Source organism: Myodes glareolus, chromosome 7, assembly GCF_982192425.1.
Source record: "Myodes glareolus chromosome 7, mMyoGla1.1, whole genome shotgun sequence".
Classification (NCBI taxonomy): Eukaryota; Metazoa; Chordata; class Mammalia; order Rodentia; family Cricetidae; genus Myodes; species Myodes glareolus.
Genome location: NC_142032.1, coordinates 86749782 through 86768063, shown reverse-complemented (window position 1 = coordinate 86768063; position 18282 = coordinate 86749782). Strand labels below are relative to the sequence as shown.

The 18282-nt window shown below is 47.6% G+C and overlaps 1 protein-coding gene across 1 annotated transcript in view; it reads left to right on the top strand.

Annotated features, from left to right (window-relative positions):
* The window catches only part of Xylt1 (xylosyltransferase 1), a 282801-nt gene that overhangs the window by 244361 nt on the left and 20158 nt on the right, over positions 1-18282 (top strand). Inside the window, exons 7-9 of the mRNA XM_048460178.3 lie at positions 8220-8436; positions 11300-11476; positions 13997-14259. Coding sequence (XP_048316135.3) covers positions 8220-8436; positions 11300-11476; positions 13997-14259 — 657 coding nt within the window. The remainder of the gene's footprint in view (positions 1-8219; positions 8437-11299; positions 11477-13996; positions 14260-18282) is intronic.

The window sequence follows — 18282 nt, the reverse complement described above, 5'->3', positions numbered from 1 at the left end:
CACACACAGTGCTGTGGCGAAAAGAATTCTTTTGCGGTGAGTGACATAAGCCCCCTGCAGACTGACCTGCGGGTTTACTGGAACAGTTACACTGACTTCAGGTGTGACTGAATTGAGCGGCTCAAATTCAGCACCAATCACTTGATGGTTCCATTTTCTTGAGTGTTGGCTTGATTTTCCAGCTTCGGCCATTAAAAACTCAGTCACTGATTTTATCTTACAAGCAAGGAAGCTGAGATGCGGAGAAATGTTGGAGTCACAGAATTAGGGCAAGACTGGGGCTCAAACCCTACTGAGTGTGTCCAAAGGAGGTCAATCCAAACTTCCTACAGGGTGTCGCCTCCCTGGGTACTGGCCTTGCTTTGCTCCAGTAGACCAGGTGATTTGTTTTTAATTGTCAGTTCCTTGAGAATGTTGTAGAGTGTGTGTCTTGCGTTTCTATTGCTGTGATGAAACACCATCATCAAAGTAGCTGGAGAGGAAAGGGTTTCCTTGACTTCTGCTTCCATATCACTGTTCATTATCGGAGGTAGTTGGGACAGGAACTAAACAGCAGGAATGTGGAGGTAGGGGCTGACTCAGAGGCCATGGAGGAGCGCTTCTTATCCTTACAGCCTTGCTCATCATGGTGTACTAAGCCTGCTTTCTTATAGCACTCAGGGCCACCAGCCCAGAGACTGTACCACCTCCCCGATCAATCATGAATTAAGAAAATGCTCTACAGGCGTGCCCGCAGCCTGATCTATGGAAGTATTTTCCCAGTTGAGGTTTCCTCATTTCCCATGACTCCAGCCTGGGTCAAGTTGACATAAAAAGGCAGTCAGCACAATGTGTTTGATTATATTCATCCTTTTTCCTCTCAGACTCACCCTCTTCTCTACATACTCTACTTTGTGCCCTCTTTATCTTTAATTAAAAAGAAAACATTTAAAACTATCTAAACAAACTTGTGGCACCCATGTATACTTGGCCCTGTGGCCTTCCACTGAAGCATGGTCCACTTACCAGGGACTGTGTTCTCCCTCTCCACCCTCCGCCAGTTATCAGTAGCTTCTTAACTGGGGCTAGGACTTCATGCCCACCTCCCGTCTCCATGCCGGGATGGGTCTGGCTTGCATTTGAACGGGTCTTGTGCATGCCGCCATCCATGACTGCTGTGAGTTCATGTGTGCTGCCCGCTGTGTCCAGAAACCCTGTTTCCTCCTAGTCACCCCCTGCCTCTGGATCTTACAGTCTTTCTGTCCCCTCTTCAGCAATTGTCCCTGAGCCTTGGGAAGAAGGGACGTTACATAAAAGTCTCATTTAGGGAGATCACAAGTTCAAGGCTAGTCTGGGAGACTTAGTGAAACCTGTCTGAAAGTGAGGTTTTAAAAGGAGCCATATGAGGCCAGTGAGATGGCGCAGTGAGTTACAGTGCCTGGCCATAAAAACCTGGTGGTCTGAGTTGATCCCCAAAACCTATGTAAAGGAAGGGGAGAGAACCAACTCCACAGAGCTGTACTCACAAACTTTCTCTCTCTCTCTCTCTCTTTCTCTCTCTCTCTCTCTCTCTCTCTCTCTCTCTCTCTCTCACACACACACACACACACACACACACACACACAAACACACATAGAGAGGGGAGAGACAGACATAGAGATAGTGACAGAGAAACCAAGAGAAAGAGGAGATAATATCAATTGGTTTTTAAAAAATGTCTGATGGCTCATTGGGTAAAGATACTTGTTGCCAAGCTTGACAACCTGAATCCAATCCCCAGTAGCCACATGATAAAAAGAAAGAACCAACTTCTGTAAGAGGTTTTCTGACTGACCCCCACATGTGTACCATGGTATGTAAACACACATGTACATACATACATACACAAATGAAATGAACACATACATGTAAAGATGTTTAAATACATAAGTGAATAAAAGTGAAGGGCTCAGTGGCAGAGCACTTGGGAGCATGAGCAAAGCCTTAAATTCCATTCCCAGTGCTGCCGAAACAAAGAAGGAGGCAAAGTAATATAGCCTCTTGGTACAGTTGCTTTGAAAAGGGAGAAAACGATGATAATGCTGGAGAGGCATCTTAGAAGTGACAGACGTGTGACTCCAATTCTCAGGAAAGCTTCTAGACTCTTCCCAGTGTCAGAAGTATAGGCAGGTGTGAGGCTGGGAGAGGATCCAGCTCCTGATTAGAAGCAGCACAGGCAGCTCCCCGTTCTTCTCCTGTCTAGCCCCACCTGCTGCAGGCAGCAGTCCTACCTGGGGTACCAGGATGACTCTGAGCAGCATCAGATATTTCCCTTCTCCGACACTGAACTAATTCTCCAACTCAAATCCCATTAGATGTGTAAACAGGCAACTGATTAACCTAGAGTTGGCAAGTCCACAGGGAGGCTGGCCAGGAGCCACCTTCTGGTAGATCTGCTGTCTGAAGGTTCTTTGGTACCATCTTGCTTCTGCAGAGATGGGCTCCCTCCCTTGGTTAACACACAGCATTTTAATGCAAGCACATAATTAATATTGCATCTCCAGTAGAGAAAGCAGATCGCATTTCTACTTTCCTTCCCATACACCTGGTGTGGTCATTTATCACACTCATGGGGTCCTATGAGTTTTAGCAGCCATGTCACCTTGTCACTTTGTATCATGCCCACCCTCACCCCAACCCCATGCATAGGACATTTCATACATCCCTCCCATTACTCTACTGTGTGCACCTTTCTATTCTTTCAAGACAATGCAATTAGTTATAAAATAACCTAAAAAGGGAAAAAATACGTTCCCAGAATTACTGAGGAATAGAATAGGATTTTATTTCCTTTTTTGAATTTCTTTCTATGTCCAAAACAGTCTTTGAATGGTGGGCATCACTTTGCTAATGAAAACAGAGAGCAGCAGACACTGCTTTTAAAAATACATGAAGGGGTGGGAAAGGGGCTTCCATTTATGAAGTATTTGCCACAGAAGCATGAGGACCTGAGTTTGGATCCCTAGCATTTGTTTAAAATAGCTGGACAAAGTAGCATCCAGGGTCATGCCAGGCCTTGGGGAGGGGAGCATGTGGGGACAAGAGGGTCCTTGTGCTCCTTAGCCAAGCAGTCTTTGCATCAGTGAGCTTCAGGTTCAGTGAGAACCGTGCTCAAAAATAAGATCAAAGAAGATCCCAGGCATCAAGTATGTACTACATACACATATACATGTGCGTGTGCGTGCACATACATACACGCTCGCGCACACACACTCATTCACATACCACATTTGCATCCATAGGCAAACAACCAAGCAGTCCATGGACGACAAAGCTGACAAGGCCTTCAGTGGACCTTTGGCATCTAGGAGGGACAAGCAGATTCCTGGCCTTAAAGTCTGAACTAAAACAGAGTTCTTGACTCTGTAGGTCTCAGAATTCATGCCGCTGGTTCTGCATCTCCTCTTGGGCAGCTTTTTTTCCTTCCCACATTGGTTTTCCCTGCACAGTATAATAAGCAGTAGCTATCTCTGACCATCGTCACCAGTTAGAACTCCTTATCAGCTGTTTCCCATTGCCCTTGAGTTTTCCCACACCGCAAATACATAAAGCAAAATTGCATGTTTGTGATTTGCATTTTCCCCTCTACTTATTTATTAAAGTGGTGTTATGATCTTGTGGCTTAGGGTGTGGAATCCAGAGAATGACAATTAAGGTTTGACTCTCACCTTTGCCTCTAACCAGCCACGTGTAAGCTCACTTCCTTTCTCCCAATCTGTCTGTTTCTGTCTCTCTCCTATCAACGAGGGCATAAGAATACATACTGAATGCATGGATCAGGCCTTGAATGGAGTGTGTACTCAGCAAATGGTACCTGTCGGTACCTACTTTGTTCTCTGCCTCTAGTTGGGAGAGAAGGACAGACATGGTGTTCTCAATCCTAGTCTCAGTACAGAGATCAGAGTCTAGAAGATATCATATATGCTCTCTAGGGATGCTAAAATTATGCTGTCCCAAGCCCTTTAGTTTCCTGTACCCGAGTCTGAGATCAGTAAGATGTTAAGAGTCTACCCAGATTAGAACCTAGTGCTAACTCCTAGCCAACTCCTGACATCAAGAAAGGTTTGTATTGATAGCCCTTAGGGACAATTAGAAGGATAGGTATGGCACCTATCACCTCCATCATCACAACCATTAGCATGAAATAACTTCACTTCATGAACTGGGAGTCTGGGGGGGGGGGGTGCTGGGCACTGTCCTTGGTGCTGAAGCACCATTCTTTTCACATAGGGTATCTTTTCAGCTCTTGACATACACTACATGCCTTTCTACTAAATCCCAGATGATGACAAAAGAAATCAACATTGAAAACACCCATTTTGATGAAGGAAAACTTCGACACCCCAAATGTCTTGTGGAGTGCTGATTGTGTGTCCGACATGGCATTAAACCCTCCCCCACACTATCTTGCTTAATCCTTCAGGCTGGCTCTTAGAGAAAGTCGTTGCTTCAGTCTCTCTTTTCCATCTGCATTTTGAAGCAGCACGTGAAGTGTGGGGCTGGTTCCAGATGTAGAACTTAGAACAAGGAGCCTGGCTTCATGGCTCCCCTGCATTATATGGCTGTAATGTGTGAGCATGTCAGATAATCGATGATTGCAGTGGGCAATCATGCTCTGTTCTATGGCTTCATTTTCATTTATTTGCTTATTTGTATGTGTGAAGATACATGTATGGATTCGCCAGTGTGTGTGTGCATGCACATAGCAACACACTTGGCTTTTTACATGGGTTCTGGAGATTGAACTTGGGTTCTCATTTTTTTTTTTTTACACGAGAATTTTACCAACTAAACCATGGCTCAACCCTCGGTTTTATGTTTTAAGTAAAATGCCTAGTTTTTGTTTTTCTAAGGGGGGTTCCATGACAGGGTGCCAACCGTGGAGAACATAGAGCAGATTGGTTTGTCCAGTAATGTACTCTGGGACGTCATTCATCTTCTCTGGATCTTAATTGCTTTCCTCTTTGTTTGTTGCTACCTTAGTAAACTGCTAAGGCTTCTTTGAACACACTGAGAACTCCAGGGGGCAGCCTCCATCCTTTTGGAATTCACAAGAAAGTCCTGGGGTAGCACCACACTTGGTGGGTATGCCAAGATGGCAGCCAGGGAATGAGCAGAATGGAGAAACCACTTTGGCTTCCGAATACACAATTGAGCCCTTCTTCACTGACCTCTTCTCCCCTGGGGAAAGTTGGATCCTCTGACCTAATCAAAACCTTCCATGTGATTTAGATTCCTTCTCAGCTGTTAGAATTTAGTCCCTTGAGTCCCAGTGAAGCCTACATTATAAGTAAAAATAAACTTTGGAAGGCAAGCCACGCATTTCTCAAAACCTAGGAAGAAAGCTGAATGCAGGTGCTTCCATGTGAAATTCAGGAAGGCCACTCTGAAGGTGCAAGTCCTCATGGGGCCTCCAGGAAATCTTTCAAAGCAGCATGAGACTCTTATTCTTAGACACTGTCTCTTTGAAGCAATGGAAATGCTCAAATCCTTCATTACTATCCATTTGGGAGGGGCCTGGTGAACGGAAACAGCAAAGAATGACAGAAATCCTGAGTGGAGGCAAGCTCAAGGCCCCTAGCTCTGTGACTCTGGAGAAGTTACTTAACCTGCCTTGTTTTGTTTGAGGCTAGTTCTTGCTGTGTAGTTCCAGCGGGCCTGGCACTCACTATAAAGCCCAAGATGCCCTAAAATTCAAGGCAAGTCTCCTGCCTCACTTCCCCAGTGCTGAGATTACCAAGCCTGGATGAAAATGCTCAGCCTTTCAGAGAGTCCATTCCTCTAACACCTCTGCTGCATGTCAGATGTGTTAGAGGAAGTGGGTGGGTACCTAGTGGTGTCATTTCTGTGACTTCCTGATTGTCTAATAGTTGTGGCTCCTGCTTTTTCTGTTGTTCATTCATCCCTTGAGTAAATATATTTGCTGAGTACCTGGTATACAGAATGCATTGTTCTAGGGATAGAGCAGAGAACCAGGAGGCAAACATCTCTGCCATCTCGAGACGTACAGCTCATGAGCAGAAGCAGATGATAAACTAAATAAGAACCTTGCATGAGAAAGAAGATACAATGGATGGAAAGAATTCGGGATGCTAAGGATGGGAGAGGGGTGTCACCATACGGTCGAACTGATCCGTGGTTACCCCCCATTCATTGCTTGGGTAACTAGTGCTTGCTAAATACTTTGCAAGGCCCCTGCAGGGGCATGTGGTTTGGAAAACTCTTGGTACTCCTATTGTGAGTTCATGGAGTCCTGTTGAACCTGGCTCTTCATAGTGCCTGTGTTGCTTTGGCGCCACCTGTTGCCCAGATGCCCCAAGGTAACCATGGCAATGAGAAATAAAACTGAGAGGATGGAGAAAACATCCTTCGGTATATCGTAAGTTCCATAGATGCAATCTAGTGCTTAGCCCTCATGGGAGAGAGCCAGGAGCCAACACATATGAAAAGAGAGTGTCTTTAGACTTACCTTGTCTCCCAACTTCACCTTTCACGTTTCAAGTTATGGTGGATGCACAGAGCAGAGTAAATAAAATTTTAAAATTAAAGAGTTGACTCTGCTCCTCTGGTTGAAACCCAGGCTCTGGGCTGCTACCATCCTCTAAAACTAAAGTTCTCAGTGTCTCCTGTGGCATGAGAAAGAGTTCTTAACCTTGAGGAATGAGCTATCTTTATTTACCCATACTTCACCAAAGCATACATTTGCAGCTTATCCTGTTTGCAAAGGCAGTAAACATGGAACCCACTCCCCGAAAGTCATGAGTTGTGAGTTGTCTGTGATGAAAGCCAGGAGTGTGTCTGCTTGGAACGAGCTCAGAGGGGTCTTTCACTTTTTTCCCCACCAAATGCAACCTGAGATCATGTAAGTATCAAGCCACGGCAATACCAGGGGTCACTGAATTAGGCCCAGACTGGAATTACATATTATAGTTTGTGTTGATGCCGCAAAGCATAATTTATGCCCACTGCTTCCACAAAAGTACTTATTAGATGTGCCAGGATGCCACCACATCTTGTCATTTAATGTGCTAATGAAATACTCAGAAGATCATAATTTGTTATTTTTTCAAAATATTTTATAAATCCATGTATAATGTGTGATTTGAGAAACAGTTTGAATAGGCACTGTAGCTCCATGGTGGGGTACCTGCCAAGCATGCTCAGGCCCTGGGTTTGAGCCCTAGTGCTGAAAAAAAAAACTGTACACATTCATACTAATGTGTCGTGGTTTTTATAGCAGAGCTATGAGCAAGCGTTCTTCTTGAACTTTCGGTTTCTCCACAGCCAGCCTTTATTGAACACCTATCATAGGAAGGTTCCTTACTCCAATGAGCTAGGTATTCATGCGGAGCTTACAGCCCAGAAGGTTCCCAACACGCACCCATCCTGGAGTCTGAATCTGATGTATGTGCATGCATGCAGGTGTCTCTTAGGCCATGCTGGCCTCATAGCCCGTAGCCAAAGACGACCTTGAATTTATGTTTCTCCTGCCTCTACCTCCTGAGTGCTAGAGTGATGTCACCATGCCAGGTCTACTCATGTGATACTGGAGGTTGAGTCCAGGGCTTCATGTATGCTATGCAGTCGTTCTTCCAACTGAGCCATGTCGGTGTGAGTGTGTGTGTAGAGTGTATGTGTGTATGAGTGACTATGTAGAGTGTATGTGTGTATGAGTTGTGAGTGTATGTGTGTAGAGAGTGTGTGTATGAGTGAATTGTGTAAGTGTGTATAGAGTGTATGTGTGTATGAATGAGTGTGTGTGTGAGAGAGAGAGAGTGTGTGTGCGCATGTGCGTGTGCAAGCGCACACAAAGGAATTTCATAGCACTGTCCTAAGATGAGGGCCCACAAGCTGCGTTCATCAGACTGTCACAGAAACCACTAAAAGGCTGTGGGGAGAAATTTCTAAAAAGGCAGAGGTAAGACTGAATTTGCTCAGATCTGTGTAAGCTGCTGGGTAGCTGCACTAGGCCTTCTGGGCTCCAGTCGTTCTTCTAGCCAACAGGGCAGTCGTAGCCCCAATCCCAGAGGTGCTATGCCCTGCCTCACTCAGGAGCCAAAAGCAGTAGGCTGCACATGAAATCCAGACTCCTGTGAGCACCCAGAAAGGGCTCAGTAAATACCCAACTGCCATGATGGTGTTTGGGGGCTCTGGGAAGAACCCTCTTACCCAGGTACTCAAGGTCAGCTTGTTTTGCCCAGGTTCATTCGGAAACAGGGCCTGGACCGTCTTTTCCTGGAGTGCGATGCGCACATGTGGCGCCTGGGGGACCGGCGTATCCCAGAGGGCATTGCTGTGGACGGTGGCTCTGATTGGTTCCTGCTTAACCGGAAGTTTGTGGAGTATGTGGCATTCTCCACAGATGACCTGGTGACCAAGATGAAACAGTTTTACTCCTACACCCTCCTTCCTGCTGAGGTGAGTTCCAGGAAAGATCCCAGGGTAGGGTGTGGGGAGAGGTGCTAGGTGTAGCCCTAGCAGAGAGTGAATGTTTGACCTTGTGGTCCTGGCTCCACCCACTCTCCTGCAAATCACCAGACCGTGCTGGAGAACCACACTGGTCCCTGCAGACCTGACCTCATAGCCAGACCTGTGGTGCATGTATGGTGTCAAGGATGCAACCACAGCCTGCATGGTCTCTGCTTGCCAAGTACAGAAAGCAGCCCTACCTAAGACACTCAGCCCTTATTTGTAATAGAAAACAATCCAATAGTCTGACTTTTTCTAGAAAAAAAGATGTTACTGCTACTTTGCAGTCAAAAAGAAAAAAAAATTGTTAAAATTGCAAGCCCTCTGATTGTTGATGACACTCTTTGGAATTGTGCCGTGCATGCTAACAGTTCCAGGACAGCCACATCAACTTCTAACACACCCTCCAGTCATCAGCCATGCAGTAAAGTAATAACCATTTTCAGCACCAGTAATCCCTTTTCTCATTTGAATATAGTTCTGTCATTCCTGTCACTCTCTGAGAGTGCTGTTGCACACATACACACACACACACACACACACACACACATGCACGCACACACACTTGATCCACAATTGCCCTGAAAAAACCAAGTAAGATCTCTTTCACTGACGCTCTCCATTGTCAGCCATCCTGGTCAAATGATCAGGGCTCAGCCCTTCCTGTGGAGCATATTGAATAAAGTCCCTGAATCTTTTGTAGCATCCTGGTGCAGTCCCCACTGCATAAGGCTCCAGACCATTTTAAAACAGCCAGGCACATCCTGATAAGTTGCCTGTCACGTGCTGGAAGCTGCCTTGTCTGAGATGGGAGCTTCTGGCTTCAGCTCCCTGACCTCGAGCTAGTTTTATCCTGACTTCTAACCTTGGGGAAACCCCAGTGCTTGTTCTGTTTCCATGGAGCTTGTGGTTCTCTGCTCCTCCCCCTCCCCACCCCCCGTTGGGCCTCAAGTCCTAATCACACAGCCTGGAACAGACCATGCATCTCCATGGATGATTCCCATGTAGTATCATATCAGGTCAGGGGCCAGCTCCCAGGAGGACTGGCTGTCCACACACCTCAGTGTGAGGAGCAGCCCAGCCGCTCTGAGCCAGGTTTTACTATTCTGTGCACATGTTAAGTCATCAGCGTTTAATCCTATTTCAGCGGAAATCACCTTTTCTCTCCATTCTGATAACCTCCTCATCCATTATCTTGCAGGGAATTTCTGCATCGTTATAAAGGACACAGGGCAATTGGTAATTGGGTACTTTCCCCCACTGCTTGATGGAAGAGAGGTGCCTCTGTGGGCTTGTAGACAAGTCAAGTTTAAATCCAGGTCCCCTGCCAATGTCGTTAGCACCACAGGTAGACAAGTGAGCGGAGCTGAGTGGCAGGTGGAGCTTCATTTTGCCCATCCACCCATTTAGAAGAGATTCTCTGGGAGTTCGGTTGTTCTCGGCAATATGCCAACAACACCATTGGTACCCCCAAAGCTCTGAGTGCACTCACTTCCCCACCCCTGCCTCAGCGCTAAAGTATTTCCCTGGGGTCTCTGTCAGACCCTCTTCCTCCATTGTGTTGTGTCTGCCTGCTTGTTCTTTCTTAGACAGCTCCGGGGCTGAGAAGAAATCTAAAGACTGTGTCCATAAATCTGCAACCATCAGAGACACATATCCACCAGCACCTGCCCCTGGGGACCAGGGTCCAGGAGGAAGCATATTCTCCAGTCGGCAGAGCTTGTTATAAAACTGTGTTGAAATAGAAATTGCTCTTTTCCTTCTCTTTCAGTAGCTCAGTGTCTCTAGCCAAACATTATGTCCCCTCTCTGCCTCTCTTTTCCTTCCAGCGTTATCTCTTTCTCAGAATCTTTGAAAGAATTGACCAAGAGTCCTAAAATTAGGAAATAACTATGGATGCTTGTTCATTCCCATAGAAAGCACGCAGCCCACATTTACTTGTGTTCTGACCACACTGGGTGGGCTCCTTCAGCACCACAGACAGAAAACAGTTCTTCAATACTCAGTTTAGTGACTTGGGGAGCTCAGTGGCTCCTGATTTAGTACGGTGAACAGCAAACACACACCTGACCCCCAGTTCTAGCCACACTATCTTAGTGCAGTGGTTCCTGGTCCAGCACCGCCACCAGCAGCATCTCTCCAAGCCACTTTTGTGTGTGTGTGTGTGAGTGTGTGTGTGTGTGTGTGTGTGTGTGTGTGTGTGTGTGTGTGATAATGAGTGATGGACCTTGATTTGTTGCCGTGGACAGCGAGCAGCCCTGCCCTTCCCTGCTGTGTAGTCAGTGTACATATAGGTGGACCCATGAGTCTTGCCTTCCTCATCCAGAGGTGAAATCCAAGCTCACTGGACATTGTTATCCATCTATTTCAGACCTGAAACTTACTGGTTTCCAGTCTGGTTCTTTGCAAACAGGAGCCCCGACAGCCTGCAGTTTCCTGAAAATCTATCTGCCGTGTTTGCTTCTGGTCCCCATTTGTTGATCCATACTGAGGAGCTCTTCCTATCTGTTAAACAGACTGCAGATGCCCCGGGTGATAAGGGACAAACATCTTCATATCAGATTCTAGGCACTAGGGAAGGAAGGTTCAAGACAATAGACTTGTAGGTAGAATTAGCCAGTGAAGACTAAACAGACATCTGCACCCTGAGATGGATAGGCCTGGCAGCTGATGTTGTGTGCCTGAAATAGACTTGACCCTGGTGTCCTGGAGAGACCTTTGCACTCGATGGTCCACAGAAAAGACATGCCAATCTGACATATTTGGCTATGTGGTACTGGGTTCTCAGGCTGGGCCCTTTTCTTCTCTGCAGTCCTTTTTCCACACGGTCCTGGAGAACAGCCCTCACTGCGACACCATGGTGGATAACAATCTGCGCATCACCAATTGGAACCGCAAGCTGGGCTGCAAGTGCCAGTACAAGCACATTGTGGACTGGTGCGGCTGCTCTCCCAACGACTTCAAGCCGCAGGACTTCCATCGCTTCCAGGTGAGCCCACCTGTCCCACCACACCTTCCTAGGAAGCCACTGCAAGCCTTTAAGGTCAGATCTGCGAGACATCTTAACCTCACTGCACAACCTGGCTATAACCAGCAGTTAGCACGCATTTGTCCCATGCTACATGACTAAACTATAATCCCCAGATTGACTCCTTAATCTCCCAATGTCCCTGACTTGTGTGTGTTGCTGATATTATGATCCTTCCATCTTAGAGATAAAGGAACTGGGGTGCAAACTCTCAGAAACCTTGTTCATGGTCACACATCCCAGGCTAGAGCAATGGCCCAGTGCTGTACAAACACGAGGACCTGAGTTTGGATCCACGGCACCCACAGTAGAAGCCTGGAATGGCAATGTCTTTGTTCCCAGTGCTGGGGAATAGGAGACAGGAAGGTCCATGGGGTGTGGTGGTCCATGAGACTAACTGAAAATGGTAAGCTCCGGATTCAGTGGGACACCTGTCTTAAGGCAGAGAGAGAGCCCTCATGGCTTGAAATCCTCTTCCAAGCCCATACACGTGTGTGTGTGTGTGTGCGCGCGCAGAAACCAGCTCCAGGCTTTGTTCCTCTGGACACTGTTGTAGAACTCACTCCTCCAAGACCAAACTGCCTCCATCTTTATGGGACCAGTTATGTCTACTGCAAAAGTCCATCATGATGTGGCCTTGGACTGTGGCCATTCCTACATGGGAGGGTGGTTCATAGACTGTGGCCATTCCTGCATAGGAGGGTGGTCCGTAGACTGTGGCCATTCCTACATGGGAGGGTGGTCCGTAGACTGTGGCCATTCCTGCAGAGGAGGGTGGTCCGTAGACTGTGGCCATTCCTGCATAGGAGGGGTCAGCAGATTATGGCACTCTTACCTGAGTATCTAGCTGGACGTTCTGTCCTAACTGCATATGGCCCCAGAGGTTCTCAGGGAGAAGATAGAGAATATAGGCTGAGGAAGTTTAATATGGAAAGGATCTATTTGTGTAGTATGAAGCCATCATCTCTGCTGGGTGCAGACCTTCCAGGTGCTTTAGGGTCCCCCATGCTCCTGCCTATAACCTTTCACCCATGATCTTTAAGTAAGCCTAATAGACTTCTTGGTTGTCACTGAGGTCTTTTGAAGAAGGAGTAGATGTTTAAGTCCCCCAAGAGGAAGTATTTTTACAATACTGTCCATGAAGCAGGGTCTCTCACTGAACCCAGAATTCCCTGATTAAGGCCCAAAGATTTGCCCATCTCTTGCTCTCCAGTCCTGGGATTATAGACACACATCACCATGACTAGTATTTTAACATGGGTCCAGAAATCCAACTCAAGTCCTCATGCAGACATTCCACTAACTGAGCTATCTCCCCCAGTCAGCACGAATTGTCTTTGAACCCTCGATCTTCATCCACTGAGTTGCTGTACATCTGTGAATAAATATTTTTCTCCCTCTGGGCCCATTTCTATAAGTTCTCAGTTTACATGGAAGCATTATAATACATGAGGAGTTTTGGGGGGATTTACATTTCTGAAAGTCACCAGACTTGTTGATAGAGTAGAGAAGAAGGTAAGGGCTGTGGGTTTGCCTGGCTGAAAGTCTTGCTCAGACCACGGTCTGGCCAAACATTAGCCTGAGACAGATAGTATGTAGTCTCACTGGTGCTAAGAAAGCAGCTGCTGGTTGAAAGGAAGTTTTTATTTCCATTGTAAATGTTTATCTAGAAGATCTGTGGCCCTGAAATTTAAGGATAACTGAGACAAAGGATAATTTTAGATTAAAAGAAAGGAAGGGTCATAGACAGTGTAGAGTCCCCCGTATGGGTGACTGGGTTTTCCTGTGGAGTTACATGAAAAGCCGGTCAGAGCGCCATGACCCCAGATCCTGGAGCATGTGGAGTGCCATCCCTGAAGTGTCCCTGGTGAGCCTGCCAATCAGCTAAGATGCCAAGGGACTCTAAAGAACAGCGGGGACACTGGCAGGAAGAAGAGCCCATGTCTTATCTAAAGGGATGGGCTGCCAATCCAGTTTACCCACCATTCCCGCTTCAGAGTGTGACCAGGGTTTCCCTCAACAGTTGCTGTTTGAAAGGAAGCCAGAATTGTTCCCGTGAACCTTCCACTTTGTAAATATTGCCAGTGAATCTGATGTTAGGTGTTCTCCCAGTCAACTAAAATTGCTCGTCTATGACCTTCACTAAGAACCAATCTAGCTCTGACCACCCACAATTCAATTTATTTCAGGGACATTTGGGTGGTGATTCCTAAGTGCCCACCATGCTTTGATGTCTTGCAGGTTTTAACATGGTCCCACTCTCGTTCTGACCCATTTTATAGAGGAGAATATTGAAAGGTCATGGAGTCCCAGGGCTGGCGTTTGAACCTGCAGGCTTACTGCTGCCCCCTCCTCTCCTTGCAGGATGTAGGATGATGACACCCCTCCACATACACACACACACACACACACACACACACACACACACACACACACACACTACTTGATGATAAACTTGTCTTGTATCTCTCCTGAGCACAGCAGACAGCCCGGCCCACCTTCTTTGCCCGAAAATTCGAAGCCATAGTGAACCAGGAAATCATTGGGCAGCTGGACTCTTACCTGTATGGGAACTATCCTGCGGGCACCCCGGGCCTCCGCTCCTACTGGGAGAATGTCTATGACGAGCCGGACGGCATCCACAGCCTCAGCGATGTGGCACTCACGCTGTACCATTCCTTCATCCGCCTGGGGCTGCGAAGGGCCGAGTCGTCCCTGCACACGGACGGCGAGAACAGCTGCAGGTGAGCCAGGTGCTGAGCTGGGTCGCTGGCAGAGCAAGGCGCTAATGCCATGTTTCTCCGCTGCCTGCTCCCGCTGCTCACCACGCGAGTCCCTGCACACTGTGCTAACGCTCTGCTTCTTAGCCTCCTCTTATTCCCAGGACACAAGCAGTAATACCGACCCTGATCACATTCTCCCTCTCTCCCTCCTTCCCTTCCTCCTCTCCTTCGCATCAGACTGTCTTCCTTGGTTTCTCTCTTTTGCAAACAATACCTCACTGTGTCACCTGGGCTGGCCTTAAGCTCACTGCCACCCTCCAGCCTCAGCCACAATATCTGAGATCATAGGTGTGCACCATTATATCTGACCTTAGGTACGGTGTGAACCCCTCGGATCCTCAGTTTCTTCCTACGTGAAATGAAAAGAAAGCGCTCAGGAGCCACCTCATGAGTGTGTCTTACGGTCCTGGTTTTAATAGCATTTTACACGCTGAGGTGTTCGGTAGCTTTCCTGTGATTTTGATGCCCTAGTGGCCCTATTAAGCCATCACAATGGCCAGAAGTGAGTGTTCTGGTTAAGATGGTATCCGCAAGCCGCCCCTATCATTGCTGTTTCATTGTGGCTCTTTATTTACTGTGTCCGCTATCACTGCATAGTTTACCCTTCCTGGTCATTAAGGCCGTCCAGTCCTGCCCTGTCAGAAGCTTGTATGTGTTATGGTGTCTGCATACGTGCATGTTCATGGAACTGTGGAGGCCAGAGACCCGTGTCAAGTGTGCTCTTCTCTCGCTCTTCCCCTCATTTTCTCCACATTTCTTTTTAAAGTACGTATGTGCACATATGCCTCTGTGTGGGTATGGGGTATGTGCATGCGAGTATGGATGGGCATGGGGGATAGAAGAAGGCATTGAGTGATTGGGTGTCCTGGAGTTGGAGTTATAGCCTGTCTTGAGATATCCATTCTGGGTGCTGGGAGCTGAGTTAGCATCATCTACAAGAGCATGGTAAGCCCTTACTACTGAGCCACCTTTGTAGTCCACTCTGTGTGCGTGCGTGTGTGTGTGTGTGTGTGTGTGTGTGTGTGTGTGTGTGTGTGTGTCGGGTTTCTCATTGAACTTGACGCTCACTGATTTGGTAAGACTGGCCAGCAAACCCCAGGGGTCCTCCTCCCACCACATCCCCAGTGCTGGTGGTACAGGCACATGCCACAGTTCTGCCTTCTTGTGTGAGCACTAGGGATCTGAACTCGGGTCTTCACACTAGCATGGCAAGCACTTTTACCAACCGAGCTATCTCCCAGTCCCTCTCTGGGGTCAGAGGGAGACTGACACTCCCACTCCTAACCTTCCCCAAGCCAAGGGGACATCACCTCCAACAGGCCCATCTCATGTGGCTGCACCAACCCCATATCAATGTCAGTGAGTGTCTTTTCTTCCTGGTCAGACTGTGGGAAGAGTCTAAACCTTGGACCACAGATTGTCTGCCCAGTATACAGCATTACACCCCAAACCTGGGAGGCAACTGTCCTCCCAGACCATCTTAATCATGAGCATCCTAGGACCTATAAGATAAATGATCTTAGAGGAAATTCCAAAAGACACTCCCGATTTATTTAGGGTTGTTGAAACTTTCTCCTGGTACTTGCTTTGGAATGAAGCAAGCCATCTAGTTGCCTCGGGCCCAGAATCCTTTGGCTTTTCTCCTTCATTTTTTATTGTGATGGAGCTATTGTGCCTTGCCGTGGGCAAAGCCTTGTATTTATGAATCGGAGGCTGGGAATAAATCAGGACAAAGGACCCTTATCCCAAAAAGGCAAAGGAGAATGAATTGCTACCCGTGGGGCATCTAGGGAAATAGCAAGTGCCTTTCATCTGATCTGGGCGTTTCATGCACACTGTGCACTTCCAGGCTGTGCTACAACCTTTCAGAAAACACTGCTTATTGATTCATTTTCTCATTATAAAGTAATGCATGTGCTCTGCAGAAATGTTTGATAGAGCAGATTCAAACATACGAGGACAAGGAAATAGAGGCCACTTCCGATCCACCATGCAGGGATTGAGATGCCAATATGTTACTGCAAAAACTCAACTCAGATGCCAGTAAATATACTAGTGCTTGTGAGTCAGCATGAGCCCTACAGGGGGTGCTGTGCACACCAACCTAGACCTGAACTCCATGAACGTGTGAGTCAACATGAGCCCTCCAAGGGGCACAGTGCACACCAGCCTAGACCACCCGAGGTCCATGCACCTGCAAGTCAGTATAAGCCCTGCAGGAGATGCTGGGCAGACCAGCCTAGACCACTGCTGCAACTTGGTTCAACTCCAGCCCAACCTGGTCAGACTCTCAGCTTGAGGTTGACTACCAAATCACCAGCTCTTTCAAGGCATTCAGAAACCCAAATGTCGTATGTTGCTCTATTTGTTTTTTCTAACGCTCACCTTATGTAAATAAGGAGCGAGAGAAACAGACCTTGGGCCAGACAAATGTTCCCACTGCATTCTATAAATTGTCCTACGGCCTCTTGGCGCTTTCCCTTTTCCTAGTGTAGTTGCTGTGGCCATCACCTAGGGATGGAGTACTGTGACCCTAAGATGCCGCGGGCTTTGTGTTACATCTCAGGCGGCATGGTCCTCAGATGGACTTAGGAAACACACAGCCACAGAGAAACCCAGGTTTCCAGTCTCTCAGCAAGCATTGCTTGAGCACCCACTGTGCACCAGGTTCTTTGTTAGGCATTGAACATTCACCTCTAACCCAGACAGGCTTGACCTCAAGGTCATGATCTTCACCTTCTAATGTAAAGACGCCCAGTTCCTAAGTGTGCTCATGCACCTGTGCATGCAGAAGCACACACACACACACACACACACACACACACACAGTTCAAGACTATCAGTAAGAACTGACGTTCTGCTGAGTTCTGAGCTAGTTCTCATTAAGCATTAAGGCAGAGCACAGCTCACCATACACTCACAAGAGGAGAGGAGCATCCCCAGCAGAGAGAATGTCCTATGCAAAGGTCCTGAGGCACAAATGAGCTCAGCACACCCAGGAGCCGAAAGTAAAGTACCCGTGGTCAGTTTGGGCAGAGGGGAACAGAAACGAACAGAGAGAGCTTTGCACTCAAAGTTAGAGGTTTGAGTTCAGCTGCATGCAGTAAGCACAGTGCTCGTGGCTCATAAAGAGCAGCCGGTGTGACGACAGTGATTCCTACACCCCCTGTGGAGGCCTTAGGAAGACTTGGGCCAACCTCTGGCAGTGCTCAGTAGAGTAGGGGTTGGAGCCAGACAACAGGAACCCTTGGTGGAGATGGCTCAGTGGGGGAAAGCACTTGTCTCACAAGCATGAAGACGTTTGGATCTCCAGCACCCATATGAAAAACCAGGCCCTGTAACACCTGTCTCTAATCCCATCAATGATGAAAGGGAGTAGGAGCAGATGGAGCCTGGAGCCTCACAGGCCAACTAGCCTAGCCTAAGTGACAAAGTTCCGGGCCAATAAGGGACCTCACCCCAAACAAAAGGCAGAAGGAGCCCAAGGACTGATACCTAACGCTGTCCTCTGGCCCTCGCAGGCATTCTCTACACACACTCACCAACAGCCTCACATGTACACACTCATGCAAATACACACACACACACACACAAAGGGGGGGGGCAGAGGCTGAGAAAAGGAAGGAAAGGCAAGCAATAAAGCAACAGATTACTCCAATACTCGGCCTTCGCTCGTGTTCTTGACATTCAGCAACACTCAGCATGATTGACTGCTCCTTTCTTGAACTGCTTTCTCCCTTTTTCTCCTTTGACTCCCAGGCAGCGAGCGCTCCTCTGCCTGTAGCCACACCCACCTCACAAAACAAGCACCAACAGTGTGTTAACTGTGGGCTGCTGAGACAATACCTTGTAACAAAGAGAGCGGGGTTGGGAACTGGCGATCATTTCCTTCATGCTCACTCGCGAATCAGCTGGCCCATCTTCCTTCCAGTCTGGACCTGCCTCTCTTTTGCATCTGCAGCCACCTGCAGAGCAGAGGGGGTG